This window comes from Mesoplodon densirostris, chromosome 10 (assembly GCF_025265405.1).
Source record: "Mesoplodon densirostris isolate mMesDen1 chromosome 10, mMesDen1 primary haplotype, whole genome shotgun sequence".
In the NCBI taxonomy this organism is placed as follows: domain Eukaryota; kingdom Metazoa; phylum Chordata; class Mammalia; order Artiodactyla; family Ziphiidae; genus Mesoplodon; species Mesoplodon densirostris.
The window spans coordinates 102,309,451-102,331,448 of NC_082670.1; the positions used below are offsets into that span (position 1 = coordinate 102,309,451).

Below are 21,998 nucleotides of genomic sequence, written 5' to 3' on the forward strand. Positions count from 1 at the left end.
ATCATCTTCTCCCACATGAGTTTTAAGAATTAGGAGGAAGTGAGGGATGGCTCAATTCATCCCCCCATCTGTTTCACTATTTGCAGACTTTGGTGTAAAATGTGGCTTCTGTTGTTTTGGGACTATGACAACACTCTTGCAGTAAGTAAGTAAGTAAATAAATAAATAGGAGTTTGTTTCTAAAAGGTTCTTAGAAGGTAACCCTGCACATCTGCTGACCCATGTGCTGGGAGGGCCTCGCCTGGTATCATGAATCTTCCCAATGTCCGGGGACTGCCGGGGCCTAGAGGAACAGCTGCACAGTCTGAGCTTCTGGAGAGCCCTCAGTCTTCCCCGACCCTGGGCCAGCAAACTGAAAACCCCAGAGCTTTCCAAGCCTTTTCCCAGCCAACTCCCTTCCAGATGAGGCAGGAGTTAAGGGTTCATCCTCCCTCTTGCCAAGTAGGACAGCTTTCCAGGATTCTGGGCCACTGGGAAGAACTTGTGGGGAAAGGATGTTTTTGGGTCACTGGGCCCAGAATGAGGCAGAAGGAGCTCTCAATGACCACATGATGGAAAAGTGCAGGCCTCTGGGCCACCAGCTCAATTCAACTTGGGCAGTGGGACAGGTATTGCTGGGAACACGGAAATGGATGGGCTCTAAGGAACCCGGGCAGCGATAGGGATGCTTATGGACCTAAACTCTCCGCAGGTAGAGGAAAGGTCCAGTCCTGAAGCCAGCCTCTCAGCTCTCAGCTGCTGAGTGAAAGTGTTCACTGGTTCTGGTCTGCTCAGGGAAAAGCCCAGAGGATAATGTTGAGCGAGCTGGAGAGAAAGCAGAAGCTGCCCACTATTACTTCCCCCACCAGGGGCTCTGCCATCAGGCCATCCCAGTGCTGCGAGGTCGGAAGCCAGGGCGGGCAGCAAGCGGGCTTCTGAGTGCGCTCGTGTGAATATGCACATGCGTATGCCCGGTGGTGTGCGGTTCCAGCCAAACCCGGAGCCTTGGCAAACTGGGACCCCGGGCTGGGCCCCACGCCTCGGCGGTTTGCTCAGCAGCCATAGAACGGATGGGGAGACAGGTGGGCAGCTACCCCACAGCCTCTGGCTTCTCCTGGTTGCCCTCAGCCACTCTGCAATATATATTACCTTCCCGTCCTCCCACCAGATGGATAGCAACGAGGGACAACACCCACTTCCCACAGCAGCTCTGAAAGGCTCCCTCCCCGTCACCAGTCTAATGCTGGAACCAGCAGAGCAGCCAAAAGGCCTTTGCCTTCCCTCTCAGAACAGCCACACCCCCGTGGGGACACTGGCGAGGCACCGTCCCCTCTAAGACTCCTCCGCTGCCCTGAGCTCCAGCACTGTCTCGCCACCTCCCCGCCTGTCCTGCTCCCCCCACCTCCTCCCACTGCCCACTCAGGCAGCAGGTGAAGAAAACAAGATGCACCGCTCTTACCTGGTTGTACCGCATTCTGCTCTCTCCCCTGGAAAGAAAAGTGTACATTGATTTAATTGTTGGTTTTGTTTTCGTTTTTGGTGGTTTATTTTTGAGCGGAGAACATTCATCCTTTTCTAAAAACAAGAAACAACTAACCCCTTATTTGTGACCTGGGAAATCTTATGCCTAAGGTATGTTCTGTTGCGAAGAACTGAGTCTTATTAAATCCTCAGTGCCTCCTGTTTGTAGGGCCATGTTCACATATTTTTCATTTGCTATTGTTCCTACACATTTTTTTTTTCAGCGATTCTCAAACTACAACCTGCTGACCAGTGGCATCAGAATCTTCTGGAACTCTTGTCAAAAATGCAGATTTTTTGGCTCTTTCCTGGATAAGGACCCAGGAATCTGCATTTTGACAAGCACTCCCGGTACTCTCTTCTATGCATACCCCAGCTCGAGAGCTCACACACTGCTTTATGTCCACAAAGGTTTACTGAGCACTTGTCATGCCTGGCACTGAAGGGTATCAGCCATAAGACACCTTCTGTTGTTACTCAACCCCGCCAAGTGCCCACACCCAGCCCTCCTGCCTTCATCCTCAGCTGAAAACCTTCTCTCTTCCTTCACTGGAAAACAAAATCAATAAGACAGGGTCTCTGGGTACCACCATGAGACCTACCCACCTACCTGCGCCTGTCCATTCCCCCGCTACCTCCTTTCCCGGTGCTCTGGAGGAAGCATCCTGCTTCTGCTAAAACCCACACCCCGTGCTGCAGGTCCCATGCCCTCGGCCCTTTTCAGGGGCTTTGCTTCTGCAAGTGTCTCCCCTCTCTCTAGCACCGCCAGTCTCCTCTCTTCTGGATCATTTCCATCAGCGTATCAACACGTACACTGGATACATCCAACCTGCCTTTTAAGCCTCCCCTTGACCCCATTTCTCCTCTAACTCAATCTCCATTTCTCAGCTCTCCTTTCCAGCAAAACTTCCTGAAGGAGCTCTGTTTGGGGTTCCTGTCGCTTCCTCCTCTTGCCTTACTGCAGCTGGCTTTTGTCCTCACCGCTCCACGGAGACTGCTCTGTGCGGCTGAACCCAATGTCTCCTCTGCTCTTACCTGACTGCTCAGCACTCAGCACTGCCTACCTCAGTTAATCACTCCCTTCTTCTTATAAAGCTTTTTCCTCTTGATTTTCATGACTCTGTACACTTTCCAGGTGTCCTTCCTGCCCTACAGGCTGTTCCTCAGTTTCTCTTGTTGTCTCCTCATCTGTCCAGACTCTAACCTCTAAATATTGGAATGGCTCCAGGATGCAAACTGGGTCTCCTCCACCCTCTCTAGGTGATCCCAAATGCTTGCTGAGACTTCCTAACTTTATCTCCAGATCTTACATTTCCCTGGAATTCCAGTCTCGTATCCACTGCCCTCTTTTTTAATTATTGAGGTAGAATTTACATATCATAAAATTCACACATTTAAAATGTATAATTCAGGATTTTTAGTAAATATTCAAAGTTGTGCAACCATCACCACAACTCAATTTTAGAACATTTCCATCACATTGAAAAGATCCCTTGTGCCGATTTATAGTCACTCCCTCTTCCCATCTCCAGCCTATGGCAACCACTCATCCACTCTCTGCCTCTACAGATTTGCTTATTCTGGGTATTTCATAAAAATAGAATCATACAATATGTGGTCTTTTGCATTTGGCTTCTTTCACTGAGCATAATGCTTTTGAGGTTCCTCCACAGCATGACTCAGTACTTCCTTATTTTTATGGTGCAGGAGAGAACCTCCAAGCCAGTGCCGTCCCATGGAAATACAATGCAAGCCACATATAAACAGTAAAGAGAAACATGAAAGATTAGTTTTAATGATACATTGTATTTAATCTATCAAAAATATTATTTCAATATGTATCAATATAAAAATTAATAAGATATATATATTACTAACTCTTTAAAATCTGGTGCTCGTTTTACACATCTCAATTCAGACTAGCCACGATTCAAGTGTTCAACAGCCGCATGTGGCTTATGGCCACCATATTGGACAGAACAGCTCCAGACCCATCTAGCATTCATAGGAAGGGACTTTATTTAAAAAAAAAGAACTGAGCATTTATATTTCTCTATTGTTTCAGAAAACAAAGCTGAATGGGGAGAAAAATGAGGGGAGGAAGAGAGTTAGAGAAGTCTGAGAATAAAACTTGGAGCGAATCAGCACACAGTTCCTTAATTCCTGACCAAAGCCACAAGCAGTTACAAGAGTGACTGCATGGGGCTTCTCTGGTGGCGCAGTGGTTGAGAGTCCGCCTGCCGATGCAGGGGACACGGGTTCGTGCCCCGGTCCGGGAAGATCCCACATGCCGCGGAGCGGCTGGGCCCGTGAGCCATGGCCGCTGAGCCTGCGCGTCCGGAGCCTGTGCTCCGCAACGGGAGAGGCCACAGCAGTGAGAGGCCCGCGTACCGCAAAAAAAAAAAAAAGAGTGACTGCAACTGGCTGAACAGAAGCCAAAGCAGGAAAGGAGAAAAGTTAGGTAGAACAGGAAAATTTGCTCTGCTTAATTTGATTGTGTGCCTGGGGTCTGGGGCAAATTCCTACCAGACATCAACTTGAGTTAAATTTTCACGTAGATCTAAGACCCGGAGTTGAAGCTGACGGCAGCCCACTCATGAAAGCGTCAGCCAGTGGCCTGGGTTGACTATAAAGCACATCATTTCCCTTAGGGCTGTAGTCAGCTGTGCAACTCTGACTGACAAAGGGGACCTAGGAAGAGGTTCGTGCTCTACCTCCGCTTGGTTCCAGAATTACGCACTCCCCTACATACCCACTGTGGTCCAGGCACAGTGCCCTTCTTTTAGTCCTACCTCACCACATCCCTTCCTGCCTTCACACAGGCTGTTCCCTCTGCCCCAACACTCTCTCCCCAGTTTCTCACGTGGCTGACGCCTTCCCATCCTTCAGTCTCAGCTTAAACATCACCTCCCCTCGGAGGCCTCTCTGATCACCCAACCTAAAGCAGGTGCCCCAATGCTCCCCAACCCCATACACAACTATTCTCTATCTCAGCCCCAATTTTCTATTCGAGGACACTCAGTAATAATTCTTTACTTAATGGTTTGTTTCCTGTTTGAGGTCTCTCTTCCCCACGAGGGCAGGAACCTTGTTCGTCTTGTATATACTGTGTCCCCATGGATGGATGGACAGATGAATGGATGGCCGGGGGGCGGGGAGAAAGGGGTAGGTAGGAATCAAAGGATCTGGGTCCTGGAGTGGAATGTGTCAGAACACACTCAAGACAGACCTTCCTCTGGCAACGAATCGAATTTATTCTCCTTCAGCTTTGACTCACATTCCAGATCTCAAGAACCTCTTTACCAGAAACATCTTTTGGAATATGGTGTTTCAACTTCTAACAAATAACAGAAATCAAAAATGTTCTGCCCTTTACCACCTGAGACCTCTTGGGGTTTTAAAAATATACTTTATAGTTGGTGGCTCAGTCATTTTCTAGAAGGTCAGAACTGTCTGGTCCCGGTGGACATTTTGCTCTGTAATGGGCTATTAAATCTTGGCCTGAAAAGGTTATGTCTCACCCCTTTTATAGACAATGCACCATTCACCCTAGAGGGGCTATAGAGTAAACTGAAAACCCGCCCATATCTTAAGTGTAAACCCTGGAGCTTACTGACTACCCAGGGCAATAAAGAGGTCAGAAATCTAAGACTCAGAGATGATAAACTAAGAATCCTCTGGCCAATAAAACGACATAGCAACAGCCGAGGGCACATAAGGGCGTGCGCTCTTGTTCCCAAGATGTGGCAGTGACATTTGTAACAAGGAATGACAATTTGCAGGGCACATAGAAGCATTTTGACTTGTGTGCCATGTTCAGAAATTCGCTTCTAAGTGAGGGTGACCCAAAAGACCTAGTTTCCTCCAACTTGTGGTTTCTTTGAGGCGTGCTGTCAAAAGAGTACTTGAGAGAAACTGAGGCACTAGACGTGATATTTCATTTCATTTTTTAAAAAAGCTTTGTATCTTTTTAGTAATAATATTCCACTTGGCCCCATATTTCTCACCTGTTTTCAAAATGACCAGATTATCCCCCAATATAAAATAGCTCTCAGATGACCTAAAAAGGCCATTGAGGCAGGTGTCACCCTACCCTAGCCCCACTCTTAGAAGAGCTTTCTACTGAATGGAAGAGTTAACAAGTCCAGGTAGAGGGGAATCATCTGAAGATGCTCAGAAGAGTGAATTAGAAGATTCTGAGCTTTCTTTGGCCTGCTCGATTTTTTCATGCCCCAACTTTGCCCAACGGGCAAGATCTTTATCGAACTAAGTCAGCGCAAATTCTCCCCTTTCCCCTAATGCCCTTAGAATCCACATATAGCTTTATTGTGCAGGGGAGACACAAAAATGACTGAAGATTTGGTTTCAGCTTCAGTTTTTTCAGTAATTCAGTAATTTACTAACTTCAGTTAATAATAATGTATCAATATTTGTTAATTGTGACAAATATACCATATTCGTGTAAAATGAAGATGTTAATAATAGGGGAAATTGGATGTGGAGTATATGGAAACTGTACTATCTTATCTTTGCAATTTTTCTATAAATATAAAACTATTCTAAAACAAAAAGTTTATTAAAATTTAAAAAGCTATGGAGAACAGTTTTAAAAAACTAAAAATAGAACTACCATATGACCCAGCAATCCCACTACTGGGCATATATCCTGAGAAAACCATAATTCAAAAAGAGTCATGTGGGCTTCCCTGGTGGCGCAGTGGTTGAGAGTCCACCTGCCAATGCAGGGGACATGGGTTCGTGTCTCGGTCCGGGAAGATCCCACATACTGCAGAGCGGCTAGGCCCGTGAGCCATGGCCGCTGAGCCTGTGCATCTGGAGCCTGTGCTCCACAACGGGAGAGGCCACAACAGTGAGAGGCCCGCGTACCACAAAAAAAAAAAAAAAAAAAAAAGAGTCATGTACCACAATGTTCATTGCAGCTCTATTTACAGTAGCCAGGACATGGAAGTAACCTAAGAGTCCATCGACAGATGAATGGATAAAGAAGATGTGGCACATATATACAATGGAATATTACTCAGCCATAAAAAGAAATGAAATTGAGTTATTTGTAGTGAGGTGGATGGACCTAGAGTCTGTCAAACAGAGTGAAGCAAGTCAGAAAGAGAGAAACAAATACCATATGCCGACACACATATATGGAATGTAAAAAAAAGATGGTTCCTATGAACCTAGGGGCAGAAGAGGAATAAAGACACAGACGTAGAGAATGGACTTAAGGATACTGGGAGGGGGAAGGGTGAGCTGGGACGAAGTGAGAGGGTGGCATGGATATATATATACACTACCAAATGTAAAATAGCTAGCTAGTGGGAAGCAGCCGCATGGCACAGGGAGATCAGCTCGGCGCTCTGTGACCACCCAGAGGGGTGAGATAAGGAGGTTGGGAGGGAGATACAAGAGGGAGGGGATATGGGGCTATACGTATGCATATAGCTGATTCACTTTGTTATACAGTAGAAACTAACACAACTAACACAAGCAATTATACTCCAATAAAGATGTAAAAAAAAAAAAAAAGTTCCCCAGAATTGACCAGTCTAACAAGACCCATCCCAGTTATCAAAAGAAGCACAGTGGGCTTTCCTCACTGCTGGCTTATGAGAAAACAGGACTATAGAAATTCTTCTAGATGGCTCTTTCTTAGACTCCATTATACTTCTGAAGCTGCATTTTCAGTTTTTTGTTGCTCTTCAGCTCAAAAGTCAGAAGAAGGACTCATAAATCACATCTCAAAGCAAGGCGCAGCTGAAGGCTAAATAAACTTGGAAGACCAAATGGGTCAGGAGTTACGCCAACCAAAACTAATTGTTATTATTATTTCATTAAGGCCATTCAGGCAAGGGCAGGAATAAAAGGTTGCATGTGAGAGCACTCACGGAGGAGCTGGAGAGAAGCACTTCCTCATCTGGGATCTTATTTTTTAAAAGAACATCTTGTTTTCTAAATCCAGGGTATCTGATTTCGAAAGTACAAGTAGCCAGCAACTCACATGGACCCACCTTTTGCTACGACTCATGAGCAGCAGCCCCCAATCCCATGACCATAAAAACTGATTCTGCGAGCTGTGGAAGCTGCCCCCGTCACACACACACACAAGCTCCTCTCTAGGACTTTCTGTCTCTCCCCTTTCCCTCTAGTCTTGCTGTTCTTGTTCCTCCGTGTTACCCACACTCCTCCATGGCCCCACTCGCCTGGTCCAATACTGAAATGTCAGGATGGGCAGGAGGTAGAGGGGCGGGACAGGGGAAATGAAGAAAAAGCTCATTGCAACTCCATCTCCCCTACTCTTCCTCTCCATCAATGAGTTTTGACAAACCTAAACACCCATGTCTAACCACCACCCAAAGCAGGATACAGAACATTTCCATCACCTCCAAGAGCTCCCCAGCTCTCACCAGCTAGAACACACAAAACTAGTCTATGGCAATAGAAATCAGATCAGTGGTGCCTTGAGGTGGAGTGTGGGGGCAGCTGACTGCAAAGAGGCACAAGCAAACTTCCGGGTGGTGGTGACAGGTGGATGTATGTGTTTGTCAAAACTGATTTCTACACATAAAATGGGTGCATTTTATGGTATATCCATTATATGTCAACAAAATTGATTGAAAAAATTCCATTGGTATTAGTTTTAAAGTCCTGGCTATTCCTTCAAGCCCTAGTTATTCATCTTCCTTGAAGCCTTTCCAGCTCTCCTGGGCCCACAGCGAAACCTCCCTCTCTGGACTCACAACCCTCAGAGTCTGTACTGTTCGCCTGGCAATTCAGTCAGTATTTCTGTGTGATAGTGTTATCGCTATTTAATTCTTTATGGATTCACGTGTTGTCTTCCAGCTAGAATGTAAGTGCCTTGGGGTTGGGAAATGGTTTCATTTTTCACCAGTTCTTCTAAAGCATGGGGCTCACAAATGCCAAGCTCCTGCAGAACCTGGCAGCCCCCTTGATAGCTGCTGAGTGGACAGGAATTAGGGACTTGTGTGGCCAGGATACAGTCACTAGAATGTGCACCCACAGGGAGAAGAGAGCGAGCCAGGGAAGGCAAGGACGTGTTGCAGACAGCGAACTTCCACCGGCAGTGACCACCAGCCCCACAGCCCAGCACAACTCTTGTCCTGTCACACTCCTTCCCCAGGACACTCCTGGGAGCTCTCTAGGCTGCTTCAAGCTGTCATCTCGGGATCTACTGGCATCATCATCTTAGAAATTTCCTTCATCTCTCTTATACTGTCCCCCTGTTTCCCAGACCCCACGTTTTCTTTCCTTTCAGGGGAGCACATCCTTCAGCCAACAGCCCTCTCTACACAGAACACAAGACTATCTCTGAGGTTGCCCAGCAGCTTCTGAAGCCCCAGGTCAGCTCCTCCCCTCAAAGCTGAGCCTCATACCCGGCTCCATGGCCACCAGGACTTGCTGCAAACCATCTGTGAACTAAAAATGCCGCCTGCCGTATCAGTAAACAAGGGATGTTGCAGGCATCAGCCACTACAGCCACTCCCAACAGAGAGCCCTGAGGGAACTTGGGATGGAAACATAATGCCCAGGGACTTCCCTGGTGGTCCAGTGGTCGAGAATCCACTTTCCAATGCAGGGGACAGATTCAGCCCCTGGTTGGGGAACTAAGATCCCACATGCCACAGGGCAACTAAGCCAGAGCGCCCCAACTACTGAGCCCGTGCGTGCTCCAGAGCCCACGTGCCACAACTAGAGAGAAGCCCGCGTGCCGCAACAAAGAGCCCGCGTGCTGCAATGAAAGATCCCACGTGCCGCAACAAAGATCCTGCGTGCCACAACTAAGACCCGACGTAGCCTAAATAAATAAATAAATAAATAAATAAATAAAACATAATGCCTACCAGTGAATCATCAGATACTGCAGCCACCCGCCACCTGCCCCCCACAACAAACGGTGCACCCTGAGGAAACTCAGGATGAGAAAAGACAGGATACTGGCTCCAGAGAGTTGAGGTGCATATCAAAGGAATGACTGCACTGAGCCCAGACTCTTGCATCTTCCCATATATAGAAAAGTGCCAAATTCCTTAACATGAGATGTCTGGTTTTCTTTTACTAACAGCAATCTTTAGATGTTCTGACTACCTGGTCTTTGTTGCAAAAACTCCTACATATCCTGGCTCCCCACCTCGCCTCTTTGGAACAGTGTCTCAGAGTTATCTGAGATGCTGTGTCCTGGGCTTAAGTCCTCAATTTTGTCCACTGAATAAAATATAACTCTCAGCTCTTAGCGTGTGCATTTTTGTTTTCAGTTGACACATCCTTGACCTTGGATGGTTTCTAGTTCACGTTCTGGTGACCTTTCCATTCAACGTTCATTCAGTGGCTACTGAGTGCCTGATATGAGCCAGGCACTGTTCTAGACACTAGATAAAGTGGTGGACAAAATAAGCAAGGAAGTCCCTACTCTGGTTGAAGATATGATGCTCTTGGGGGTGGGGGTGTGACCAACGACAATAAGCAGGTGAACAAATAGTATATAGGAGGATTTCACATGGTGATGAGTGAGATGAGGAAAATCAAACAGAAAGAGTGTTGGGACAGAGGTGGTGATTCCTTGAGGTTGGGTGGCAGGAGGGTCTCAGGAGGAAGTGACATCTGTGCTGACAGCTGAAGGATAGGGAGCCATCCACACAGAGACATGGGGTAAGGGCATTCCAGGCAGTGGGAACAGCAGATGCAAAGGCCCTGAGGCAGGAATAAGTTGGATGAGCTTTTTTTTTTTTTAACATCTTTATTGGAGTATAATTGCTTTACAATGGTGTGTTAGTTTCTGCTTTATAACAAAGTGAATCAGCTATACATATACAAGTATCCCCATATCTCCTCCCTCTTGCATCTCCCTCCTTCCCATCCTCCCTATCCCACCCCTCTAGGTGGTCACAAAGCACCGAGCAGATCTCCCTGTGCTATGCAGCTGCTTCCCACTAGCTATCTATTTTACATTTGGTAGTGTATGTATGTCCATGCCACTCTCTCACTTTGTCCCAGCTTACCCTTCCCCCTCCCCGTGTCCTCAAGTCCATTCTCTAGTAGGTCTGCATCTTTATTCCTGTCTTGTCCCTAGGTTCTTCATGACCACTTTTTCTTTTTTTTAGATTACATATATATGTGTTAGCATACGGCATTTTTTTTCTCTTTCTGACTTACTTCACTCTGTATGACAGACTCTAGGTCCATCCACCTCACTACAAATAACTCAATTTCGTTTCTTAGATGAGCTTTGATGTGCAGAAAGGAGCTCAGTGCCACTGGAGTACAGTAGGGAAGTGGAGGATGGGTAGATGAGGTCAGGGAGGCAGGTGGAGGTCAAGTGACCTTGGGCCTCGTGTGCCATGGGAGCAGTTGGGATTTTATCCCACCCATCGTTGGAAGCCTTTGGGGAGCTTTAAGTCTAGTCCCCAGGTCTCCCAAGGACCAAACTCTGCTTTACACATATGCATTTTTCTTCTTGGACCTACAGTCCTGGCCAGGCACTCCAGTAGTATTCCTGGCAAACAGAATCTGCTAAAAAGCAACAGTGCAGATGCCTGTTCCCTGAATTCTACCCCCTACCTATTGGGGACCCACATCACTTTATCTGGAACCCTCCTCCACAACCCAAACTAAGACTTGTGTTTGCCCCATAGTTTCTGCAGCCAGACTGGACCCCCTCAGCATCTGTACCAGAGCTATTTTCCCAGACTGCTCATCCCGGTAGGTGGCTCTGGGACCAGGCCTCATTCCACCAAGGGCCCGGGATCTCCATGTGAAACAGCTCAAGGGGCCACAACACAACCCAGCGGGGAAGACAGCCCCCCTTGCCAGCCTCTGCCACCTGACTCACCTTCGCCCAGAGTCTGCTTGAGTAAGTCATGCTTGGCCTGTAGCTTAGTGATGAGGTTACTGCCGTTCACATATTCTTTAAATTTCTGTAAGACACAAGGCACAAGGACATTACAGATCGCAGGGCCAAGTCCTGCCATTCCTGCTTCCATAATGGACCTCCAGGGCGGGAGGCCACCCTCAAGGCCCCAGGCACCAGGAAAGGGGTTTCTGCGTCGGCTCCATCAGATCCCCAGCTCTGCCAAGTGTGGCTGTCCAGTCCTATGAGGCATTTCAGGTCAGTTTGGGAACACAGAGAAAGCTCGGGGGATGGGCGCAGTGAAAGGTGCTTCTGTCAGGTGAGGACTGCAGGAGCCCGGGCAGTGGGCTTCTTTAGCCATCAAAGTTCCTCCGTGCTTCTGGGCCAAGAGCATGCAGCTGAGACAAGAGAATGTTATCTGATCTGTCAGAGGGGAGCCTCAGAACATGTCTTCTTTTATCTGGCTGCACTCTGAAGGAGGAAGGGCATTGCAGGCCCCTGGAGACGTTCCTATTAAAATAACCTGAACTGCATTTGGGGATATGATTTTCTTCTTTTTACAGATGAGAAAGGTGAGGCTGGCACAAGAAATGATTTGCCCTAGGACCCCAGGCTGCCTCTAGTTCTGGGGCCTGGCCAAGCACAACGCACTTGGAAACAGTGCCAGGAACGGGGCACCCGGAACAGAAACACATCTACCTGCCCCCAGTTCAGCCTGGCCTCAGCCATGCCTCTACACAACTACCAGCTTCCCTCAGCCCTGCCCACCCCACGTCGCCCAGTCACAGGCCTGGAGCCTTCTCTGCTGGACCATGAGCCACTGTAGGCACCGTCCATGCAGGTTCCTTTCTGGATCCTCGGCGCCTACAGCTGTGCCAGGCATATAGTAGGTGCTGAGAAATTCAGCTGAAACCTCTGACCTGGTGGGACTGACACAGCAGAGTAGGAGAGAGACAATAAACTAACAAAAACGTAAGTAAAATACACAATTGGTCAATGGTGGTGAACGCTAGGGATGGAAACAAGGCAGGAATGAGGAACTGGGAGAGAGGACAGACCTCACTGCAAAGTTGCCATTTCAGCCCCGGCCTGAAGGAGGTGAGGAAGGGAGCCATGTGGGTGCACGTGGGAGGGAAGGGTCTAAGCAGAGGGGGACGCAATTACAAAGGCCCTGAGAATGAAGGCACAGGGACAGATGTGAGTGCCCCAAATCTGCCAGCTAGTTTCTCACCAAAAAATCCATTCTATTCCCCAGCCAGAAGACTCAGAAAGGGCGCAGGGGAGCAAAGAAGTGCGCCTCGGCAGCTCAGGACAGCTGGAACGTCCCCATCTTCCCGCTGAAGACAGGTGTGGGGAAAGGCCCACGGGGAGGGGGCTGACATGTGCCCGGATAAGACTGAGGTCACCGCACCCTGGCCCCCCCCTGCTGGGTTTCTGGGGCTTGTGGCGTCCTGTCTCCTTGGCCGTGGTCCTTCTTAGCTCCTAGGGCCTTGTCCCGTGGTTGCTAACAGTCACTCCCTCTTGTGTCTGTAGATGGTTTTCAAACATGTACATTTGGTCCTCACTGCAGTCTCAGATGACAAATGGTGGAAGCACCACCATTCCCATTCTACCCAGAAGGAGAAAGAGCTCAGAGCTGCGGTCACTCAGTGTGCGATCTTGGCCAGATTTCTGAACATTTCTGGGCCTCATGCCCTCCTCAAGGTAAAATGAGTAGACTCATGGTGCTTCTCCAAGTGTGGTGCAGGGACCAGTGGCCTCCTACCCAGCTGGGGAGAGTGTCCACTTGCATATTCCTGCTCTGGAAGACTGTGAGTCTAACCCCAGGAGGACACCGCAGAGACCCAGAAGTGCTCACGTTTCCAGGGTGCCACCTCAGGGAGGGTGGTAGTCTGGGAACCTACATTTTCAACAAGCTTCCTACATGATTCAAAAGCACACTTCGGTTTGATAACTACTCACCTAGAGGCTCTCTCTGGATGCTTCCAGTAATATAGCCCTCTGATTTTATCGCCCTGTGTTTAAGAATTCACCATAAAAAGCAGAGCTGCAGTATAAGTAGGTATTCTCTCCATCCTGCCTCACTGTCCCAAGCCAGGTGAAGCTCCAATCCCAAACTTGTAACTCATGCTTTGGTGGGTTAGTGCAAATTACACCTGGTTAGTGCAAATTACACACTGGGGCTCTAGGGCTTGGGGATCCTGGCTACTTCTTCCAAGCTTCACCCAGGCTTCACGTGTGACCCATGAAGAAAAGAATGCCATTGAATCGTATTAATGTTTGCTTTAAAAGGAGTGTTATGTCCTCAAAATACCTAAATAATGTCACAACATCACATCATGAGGTGTACTAGCCAACCAGGTTGATAACTTGAATATTCAGATCAAAATATAACATCCATGACCCCCATCATGGATGCTGTCTTTTAATTTCAAGCAGGCCGAACCCCCTTCTTTGCTTCTGCTGCCTAAGTGACAATACTCATCCACACTCCTCACTTATCTTTGTAACCCATAAATTCTCTACAAACACAGTAGGCCCCTCGTGGAAGTGGTGAGCCCCCGAAACTGGTATGGGCTGATTCACATAGTATTCACATAGTATGTGCTAAATAAATACTTAAATGAATAAATGAGTAAATCGGTTCTTTCTTGAAAGCAACAGAGTCAAAGAATGTTGATGAAGGAAATGCAGTAGGCGTCAACCGTTGGTTTTTGACAGGGATTTGATGAGGCCTAGCAGGAAATGGAGTTGGATGTTAGAATTGGGTGGGTTTATGACTGGTTAAATGACCACAATCTAAAAGTGCTGATTAATGGATCAATATTAGCCTAGTGGCATGTTTTGAATAACTCTGTCTTTGGCCTGGGCCCTGAAGTACCAATTAGTTTTTTTTTTTATTGACAAACTTTAAGGTACAGAAGCCATGCTTACTGAATCTGCAGACACAAGGTCTGAAGAGACAGCATATGTGATTGTGATGAGAAGCCAGATCAGGATCGTGACAGTCTGGAACCATGAGCTGAACCCATCAAGAGGAAATCTAAGCGGTGATAAACATCAGACCCACCCAAGACATCACCTACACATCCCACAGGAGGAGGGTGGCCTCGTTTAATGGCAGTACGGTGGGAACAGGGATTTAACTGATACTAGCTTAAAAAAAAAAAAAAGAATATGATCTTAGGACATACAGAAAGAGAAGCATAGCCCCTAATGTGGAGGGAGGTGAAAGTTTAGCCCTGCTCTGTGCTGGTCACTCCGCTGCTGGGAATCTCACTTTAGAAGAAGCACTGACAAGTGGAACATGTTCCGGAGAGTGTCGCTAGGATGCTGAGGGCACTCAAAACAAAAGCCTAAGAGGCTGGATTGAAAGAAGTAGATATGTTTAGCCTGGAGAAATAAAAACCCAGCTCCCTGCAACCTTGCCAGACTGTCAAGTAGAATTAGCCTCTCTCTGGGTTGCCCCAGAGAACAGAATTAAGATCAATGACCAGAAATCCTAGTGAGGAAGATTTTTGAAGATAACAGAGATACGGGAAAACATCATAATATCTGTAGCCAGCCACAAGCCAAACAAAAGGGTTGTTTGGGGAAGGAGGGAGCTTTTTAATCTGGGGTTGTTCAAGCAGAATCCAAATGACTTTTGGGCAGGGATAAGGCTGAACAGGATCAAACATCAGATGGAAGATGTAAGGTCCCTTCTAACCTCATTCCATGTTCACTAAATACATGTTGCAATAAAGCCCCGATGGCTCTCATCCCTGTTCCTCCTTGGCCAAGTGAAATGTAAGTAATCTGGGATTCTACATGAAGGGCTGGCAACTCACCAGCAATTTGCAAAGATCACTCAGGGTGTTGTTTGCAGAGTCCATGCCCAAATTTGACACAACTTGACATGACAACCATACACTAAACTTGGGGGTTGTTACTTGGGGCGTGCACCTGGCTCTGTTAGCCCTTTTTCCTCTCACCCTACTGAACACAACTCTCTCTGTATTTTTTCTAGAACAGGAAAATCACAATAACCGTCAATCCAAGATCAAGGCCGGTGCTACCCACTGGTAGCTCACTTCCTGCATTTCACAAAGCCACGTCAGGCAATTTAACCTGAAAAGCACGCTGGAAGACCTGTAGGCCTAACTGACCCACATGGTTCCTCTGGCTCCCAGTAGTTTGGGCCGCTCCCCAAAATCACTGCTGGTGGGGTGGCAGACAGAGGGTCCTGGGCCAGGACGCCACTTACTGTAAAATAAAACATTTCTGTCTCCTGCTGGTTGGCTCTCCTCTTGGCGATGTTGACCTTGCTCATGTAGGTCTCGGAGGCAGCTGACTTCACAGACTCCGTGGACCGGCTGTGTTGGAAGGCGTCGGAGACGTCGAAGTCCTCCACAGTCAGCATGTCCTGCAAGGTCTGCATGGTGGCGTCCAGGGTTTTTCTAACCTGGGGAAACACAAAAAATCCTTCAGGTTGACAAAAATCCTTCAGCCTCAGAATGCCTTTGACACCTCAAAGTCCTTTCCCAACCGTTCCTTGATTTCTTCCACATAAAGCATCAGGAGGCAGGCAGGACAAAGATGCTCATTTCCTTTACAGTGATGTGGAAAGTAAGGCCAGCAGCTGGCTGGGGGAAGAAGCCAGGTGGCCTAATCTAAAGTCATGTCATGGGACTGCTTCTGCTGGAGACAACGTCGGAGACTGTTGTGACCAACAAGGAACTTGGGTTTTGAGGTTTGTGTTTCTTTACGGTTACAAAACCCCAAACCAGCTCCTCCTGGGACACATGTCCCTGAGGAGGAGCAATGCTAGAAACGCTCCCCGTTTCCTTCACCCAGAGAAGGGAGGGGACACAGTCTGGATAAGGGCAGCGCTGTCCTCAGTGAGTGAACTCCTCCGCTGTCGGCCACTGAGTCCACGCAAGCCTGACTGAGAAAAAACAGCCTTGAGGAAGATAGACCTAAGACACACGCAGTGTGCTCGGTCCTCCAGGACTCCGATTCCTCTGCCAGGACCAAGCGGGACCCCGGAGGCTCCACACGCAGGGCCCCGGCCTCCCCACAGCCCTTCACTGAACTGTGCCTAAAGGGAGCACTGGAACTTGGATGGAGGGTCGTTCCAAACACAGTCCTGGGAGAACTGCGTCCACATTCGCTGCACAGTGATTGCTGCTCAAAGCCTCTCTTGTCACTCAGATCTCAACTTAAAAGTCGCCTCCTGGTGACATCAGGCCTCCCCCCGCCCACCCCCGACCACCATCCTTAACTTAGTGTCTGATATTCTGTGTACATATTCATTTATGGGTTCGTTCGCTTTTGTGTTTTACCACCTGTCTTTTCTCACTAGAACATAAACTCCATGAGAGGAGGTACTATATTGTCTCATCCACTCACTTAACTCTGCACAATGTTTAGCGCATAGTATGTGCTAAATAAATACTTGAACGAATAAATGAGTGAATTGGTTCTTTCTAACATAGCCTCACAGAAGCTAAGGTTCAAAACGGAGCATTTCCATGGCCATGAACAGCCTACCCAGAGGAGCATGTGCTTCACCCTCCTTTCCGTGGCCCCGATTTCCAATTTAAATTCCATTAACATTATTATCCATATACAGCATATACCGTTCCATGTCAACAGTTTAAAACGCTTCAGGGGAAGATGTAGGGCATAAAGAAAGAAAGAAATCACTCTGGCCGTATCCTCTCTCTTCTCAGGCTTGAGAAACAAAGATATAATTTGTCTCCACATAACCTCCCCCAGGGACTGCTTTGATTCGTTCATGCTTAGCTACACTCTGGCTCACGTTCGTCCTGGCTACGTCCTTTTTGAAGACACAAAGCAATCTGCCCTCTCTGCCTAGAACAGCCCTCTTGAGGTCTGAAGACAGGGACCACGGCTCCCCATCTCCAGCTGCACCTGCACTTCTCGAGGATGGACCTGCCCATGATCTCGGGTGACACTCCCATGTCCTGGTGTCCTCCAATTGGGTGATGTCCTCCCTGGGTGGGGGCGTCCCAGCTGGAACAGGAGGTCTCCCATGTGGCCTCATCAGTGCACATCAGAGTGGAGCCACTCCAGCTGGTACTTCCATTTGTGCCCACCTGGCGGAAGTCCTGCTGCAAGGGAGGTATGCTGGCCACGGCGAGACAGAAGCTCTCTGGAGCTCAGAATCTATGACATGTTTAGTGTGCCCTGGGTTATTTCATTGTGTAATTTAAAATACCTACTATATTTCTGATGATAAAAATAACATAAGCTCACTGCAGAAAATAGAGAAAAGCACAGAGAGGAAAACAGAAATCACCTATACTCCTGCAACCCAGACAAAACCACTAACAACATTCAAAGTATTTCCTTCCAGTCTTTTTTTCTATGCCCGTGAACATGCACAGAAACGTGCACACATACTTCAGTTTATCCTGGTTAGGACAGTACTGAACATAGAGTTCTACTTCCTCTTTGCTTTTCTTTAACATCTTGTGAGCATTCCCCATGCCATCAAAGATTCTTGGTGTAGGTGGTTCTAACAGTTGTGCATCTTACAGATGAACCCTGATTTCTTATGTGTTCCATGGCAAGAGTGGACTCTGCAGGACCAGTCAGGCCTTTGTAAAGAAATCCCTCACAGGGCCGAGGGGCTCACTCACCTCCTCGTTCTCGATCTTGAGAGTGGCCAGTCTGGACTGCAGCTGGTGGTACCGCATGAGCAGTTCCGTCTGGACGGGCTGCTGAGCACTGACCTGGCACACCTGCAGAAATGACAGCCACCGCCTGCGGTTGACCCGGGCCCTCGCCACCTGCGCGTAGCTGGGGCCGGCCTATCATTAACATCCCCATCGACAGCTGCGGAAACAGGCCTGGAAAGGTTAAGTGACCTGCCCAAGGTCACACAGCTTGTACCCAGTGACACCAGAGCCAGCCGGGAGCCAGGGGCCACCCTCTCACGCTCTCGGTTGTGGTCTACGTTTGTGCAGCACGTGATGGTTTGCTACTCAGAGCTTGGACATAATCTCATTAAGTGAGACTAATTGGTTAATTTCCAGGCAGGAAGTGGTGGTAAGGAAGCAACTGCCTAAGAGAAACCAGTGAAAAGAACAAAGGATGGGAAACAGTTAGCGGAGTGGCCCAGCGGGAAGATGCTCGAGTGAGAGGCAGGCTTGGGGCAGCGGCCCTCTCACAGGGTCGGCTGAGAGAGGAGGGGAGAAGAGAGGAAGATAGGAGAGCGATACTGTTCGCCTACACCCATTCCCACCAGGGCTCTCACTACCTGTGGGCTGGGCTGCCTGCCGTAACTTGGCTGAGCTCATAAGGGACAGCAGGTCTCTGTTCTTTACCACTAACTGGGCAACCCAACCCTGCAGTCACCAGATGATGAGCCAAAGGGCTGGCATGAGGGCACAGGGATGGGGCAGGAGCTGTGGGGAAGCCCGGCAGAAGGCATCTCTTGCAAATGAAGAAAGTGGGCAGAGCCACTGGAGGGTCCAGCAAATGCCATCGTTAAAGGCGCCTCCTGGTCCTTCCCTGCTAAGCAGGTGCAGCGACAGCCCAGCTGAGCTCCCACTGGGATCCAGAGGCTGGCTGGGTCCCCCTGACTCTCGTGTGCCTGGGGGGAGGGAACGGGGCCACTAGGAGAAAGTTCTGGGCACATGTCCCTGGGGTAGAGATGGTGGAGACGGGGGGGCAGACGTGACACCTGGTGGCTGTCTCCGTTGGCTCCAGGGACTCTGGGGCCTGAGCCCTGGAGAGAGGAGTGACATGGAAAAGCTCAGGAGCTATTTTCATAAGAGGTTGTGTGAAACTCAGGTAACTAGTGTGCTGCTTAGGGGCTAGTGAAGAGCGCCTTCTCCCATTTTTTTTTTCCAGAACATAATGAGGATGTCAGCAGCGCAAGCCCTGAAGAAAACTGGGTTGGCTGGTACTCCAAGGGCTCACAGCACTGGAGCACAGGTCCGAGTGGCTCTGCTGAGGCCCCGCCTTCGGTGATTCGAGGCTATCCATCCGAGGGGAGAACGTGAGATGATTGTCTGTGTGCAGATGCGGGACTCCCTTGGGGTCTTCTAGACATAGCTGCGAGGGATTTCATGGGAAGCTATGGTCTCCCAATTCTGCAGGTAGGGGACTTGAGCCACCAAGATTAAGGTATTCGTGGTAAACTCCTCAGCTGGGGAAGCCCATGCACCAAGAACTTGACCCCAGGTCTCTCAGCTGACCTTCTCCTCCCACCGATGCTCTGGGAGCCCAGGGGAGACAGACGGAAGCAACCTCAAGCATGGGCTCCTGGGAGAAGCCTACCTCGTCCCCCATGTGGGGCTGGAACTCAAACTTGAGGGGGGGACAGAAGACCTGGTTGCACATGTCCATGACTGTGTGCTTGTCACTTCGGGAATCCAGGTTGTCCACTGCGTTCTCGATGACGTCCAGCCCCTCGTGGCGAGAGGTCTCCAGGTTGTACTCGGCTGAGAGGTAGGTCCGGAAGGTGCGGGCCAGGCTGGCGTGAAAGCCCAAATCGCAGCACTTGGAGAGAAGCACACACAGAAGGTGCAGGTGAGGGTGGTGACATGGAGGTGGGGCCGTCACAGTGACTAACGATTACCTCCTATTCCACGGTCAAATCTTTCATGCTGGAGGCCCTCATGCACTTTGGAATCTTACAACACAAGTCATGGCAAAACCCTCAGAGGGAGCGGGAGACTGAGATCTGGGCAATGGCAGTGCTCCTCGCGGCTCCCCAAACTCACTGCCTTCTTTCTCATCTCCAGGCCTTCACACACGCATTCCCTCTGCCTGAAGACTTTTCCTCTCCTCCTGCCTAAATACTCTTCCTTTGGTTTCAGTTTAGAGGTCACTTCCTCCAGGAAGCCTTCCTTGATGTTCTCCCCACTCAGAGTTCGCACCAGGTGTCCCTCATCCAGGTGTCCACAACTCCCTCCACCTCTCTCACGGTAACACCCACTGCTTGGCATTGCGTCTGCCTTTAATGCATCAGGGTTATGCAGGCTGAGCTCCCTGGGGACAGACCCACTGGCTCTTATCCACCGTTGTACCTCAAGATCTAGAGCTAGGGGCTTCCCTGGTGGCGCAGTGGTTGAGAGTCCGCCTGCCGATGCAGGGGACACGGGTTCGTGCCCCGGTCTGGGAGGATCCCACATGCCGCGGAGTGGCTGGGCCCATGAGCCATGGCCGCCGAGCCTGCGTGTCCGGAGCCTGTGCTCCGCAACGGGAGAGGCCACAACAGAGAGGCCCGTGTACCACAAAAAAAAAAAAGATCTAGAGCTAGTAGGCACTCAATAAAAATTTGGTAAATAAAAAGATGAAAGGGTTGTGTGAAAAAGAAAGCTGAAAGGTAGGAAAGAGGAGGGGTCTGGCCCCCGGGGAATTGGAAGGCAGTGCCAGGCAGCTCCCTCTCCTGGGGGTGGTGATAATGGTGATAATGGGTCCCCTCTGCAGCCAAGGGAAGAGCAGTGACCCTCTGACTTCCTGACGGGATACACCAAGGCCAGAGGAAAAGGACGCACCCACCCTCAAGGAAGCCTGACCGAGCATCTGTTGGGCCGGATCCCTGTCTGCATGAAGACATGCAAAGCAGCCCCAGCTCTGTCACAGATGACGCAGGAGCCTCCCCGAAGGCGCCACTCACAGAATTCTTTCCCAAAGCCTCATTGTCCTACCAGTGTGTCCTGCACAGCTGGTGCTCAGGAGTCAGTGTTCCATTTTCCTCTTGCTTAAACTGCCTGATTTCTCCCAACATAACATCCCCAAGTAAAGCTGACCTGTATAATTTTGTCTCATTCATTATTTTCTTCCATATGTGCGTGTTTGTCTAGTGGACTGGACCCAGGGGTGTTAAACAGATAAGCATCTTTACCACCCTGGGAAGTTCCCCAGGGCATGAACTGTGTACAATCACCCCTGTACCCCCAAACCCAGTAAAAGACCTGGTGTAGAGGAGGGCGCTTGGAAAGTGCACGCTAAATTACAACTGCCCAGCCCAAGTGTGCAAGGGCCACCGGAGGCCCACTCCCACCCATGGAGGTAGAAGCCACAGGGTGTTACTCCTCTCCCAGGCCCCAAAGGCTCCCTGTCGTTCCCCTCCATCAGGGCTCCAGGGGCCACTGGCCGCCCCACATGCCAGCTAAGGACAAGGGCCAGCCCTCCCTCAGCTGATGACTCGCACCAGGCAGTGCAGGACCCTGCTCAACCCCAGACTCCCCAGGAGCTCACGTCGATGAGGTCGGAGACATCGTGGATGTAGTATTTGCTTATAGCTGCATTGGTGGCCGCCAGATTCAGCAAGTAGTCGTTCCGGGCCTTGGTGCATTTCAGCTTGTTCTCAGAATACTTTGCCTGCCTCTGGAGGAAGTAAAGAGTGGATGTGAGAGCAGAGCCACTGATGGGAGGGATTTGAGATTTTCTTTAGGGTCACTGCCTGCGATCAGCTCCCCGCACGGCCCTGGAAAGCCTTACTCCATGGGCCAGGTGAGTAAGATCTGGACCCTGTACTCAAAAAGCTCACTTGACACTGCACATGTGCAGCCATCGTCGGCACTGTTGGGTAAGCAGTGGCCTTTTCCGGGGGTCTGCCAGAGCAGAGTGTAACTAGACCTCCAGAGGCCCCTACTCA

At 49.4% G+C, this 21,998-nt stretch overlaps 1 protein-coding gene across 1 annotated transcript in view; it reads right to left on the bottom strand.

Annotated features, from left to right (window-relative positions):
- Positions 1 to 21,998, bottom strand: part of SRGAP3 (SLIT-ROBO Rho GTPase activating protein 3) — a 133,811-nt gene that overhangs the window by 50,388 nt on the left and 61,425 nt on the right. The window contains exons 5-10 of the mRNA XM_060109195.1: positions 21,599 to 21,727; positions 19,670 to 19,891; positions 18,025 to 18,126; positions 15,624 to 15,821; positions 11,360 to 11,444; positions 1,439 to 1,466 (exon numbers count right to left, since the gene is read on the bottom strand). Of these exons, the coding sequence (XP_059965178.1) occupies positions 1,439 to 1,466; positions 11,360 to 11,444; positions 15,624 to 15,821; positions 18,025 to 18,126; positions 19,670 to 19,891; positions 21,599 to 21,727 (764 nt within the window). The remainder of the gene's footprint in view (positions 1 to 1,438; positions 1,467 to 11,359; positions 11,445 to 15,623; positions 15,822 to 18,024; positions 18,127 to 19,669; positions 19,892 to 21,598; positions 21,728 to 21,998) is intronic.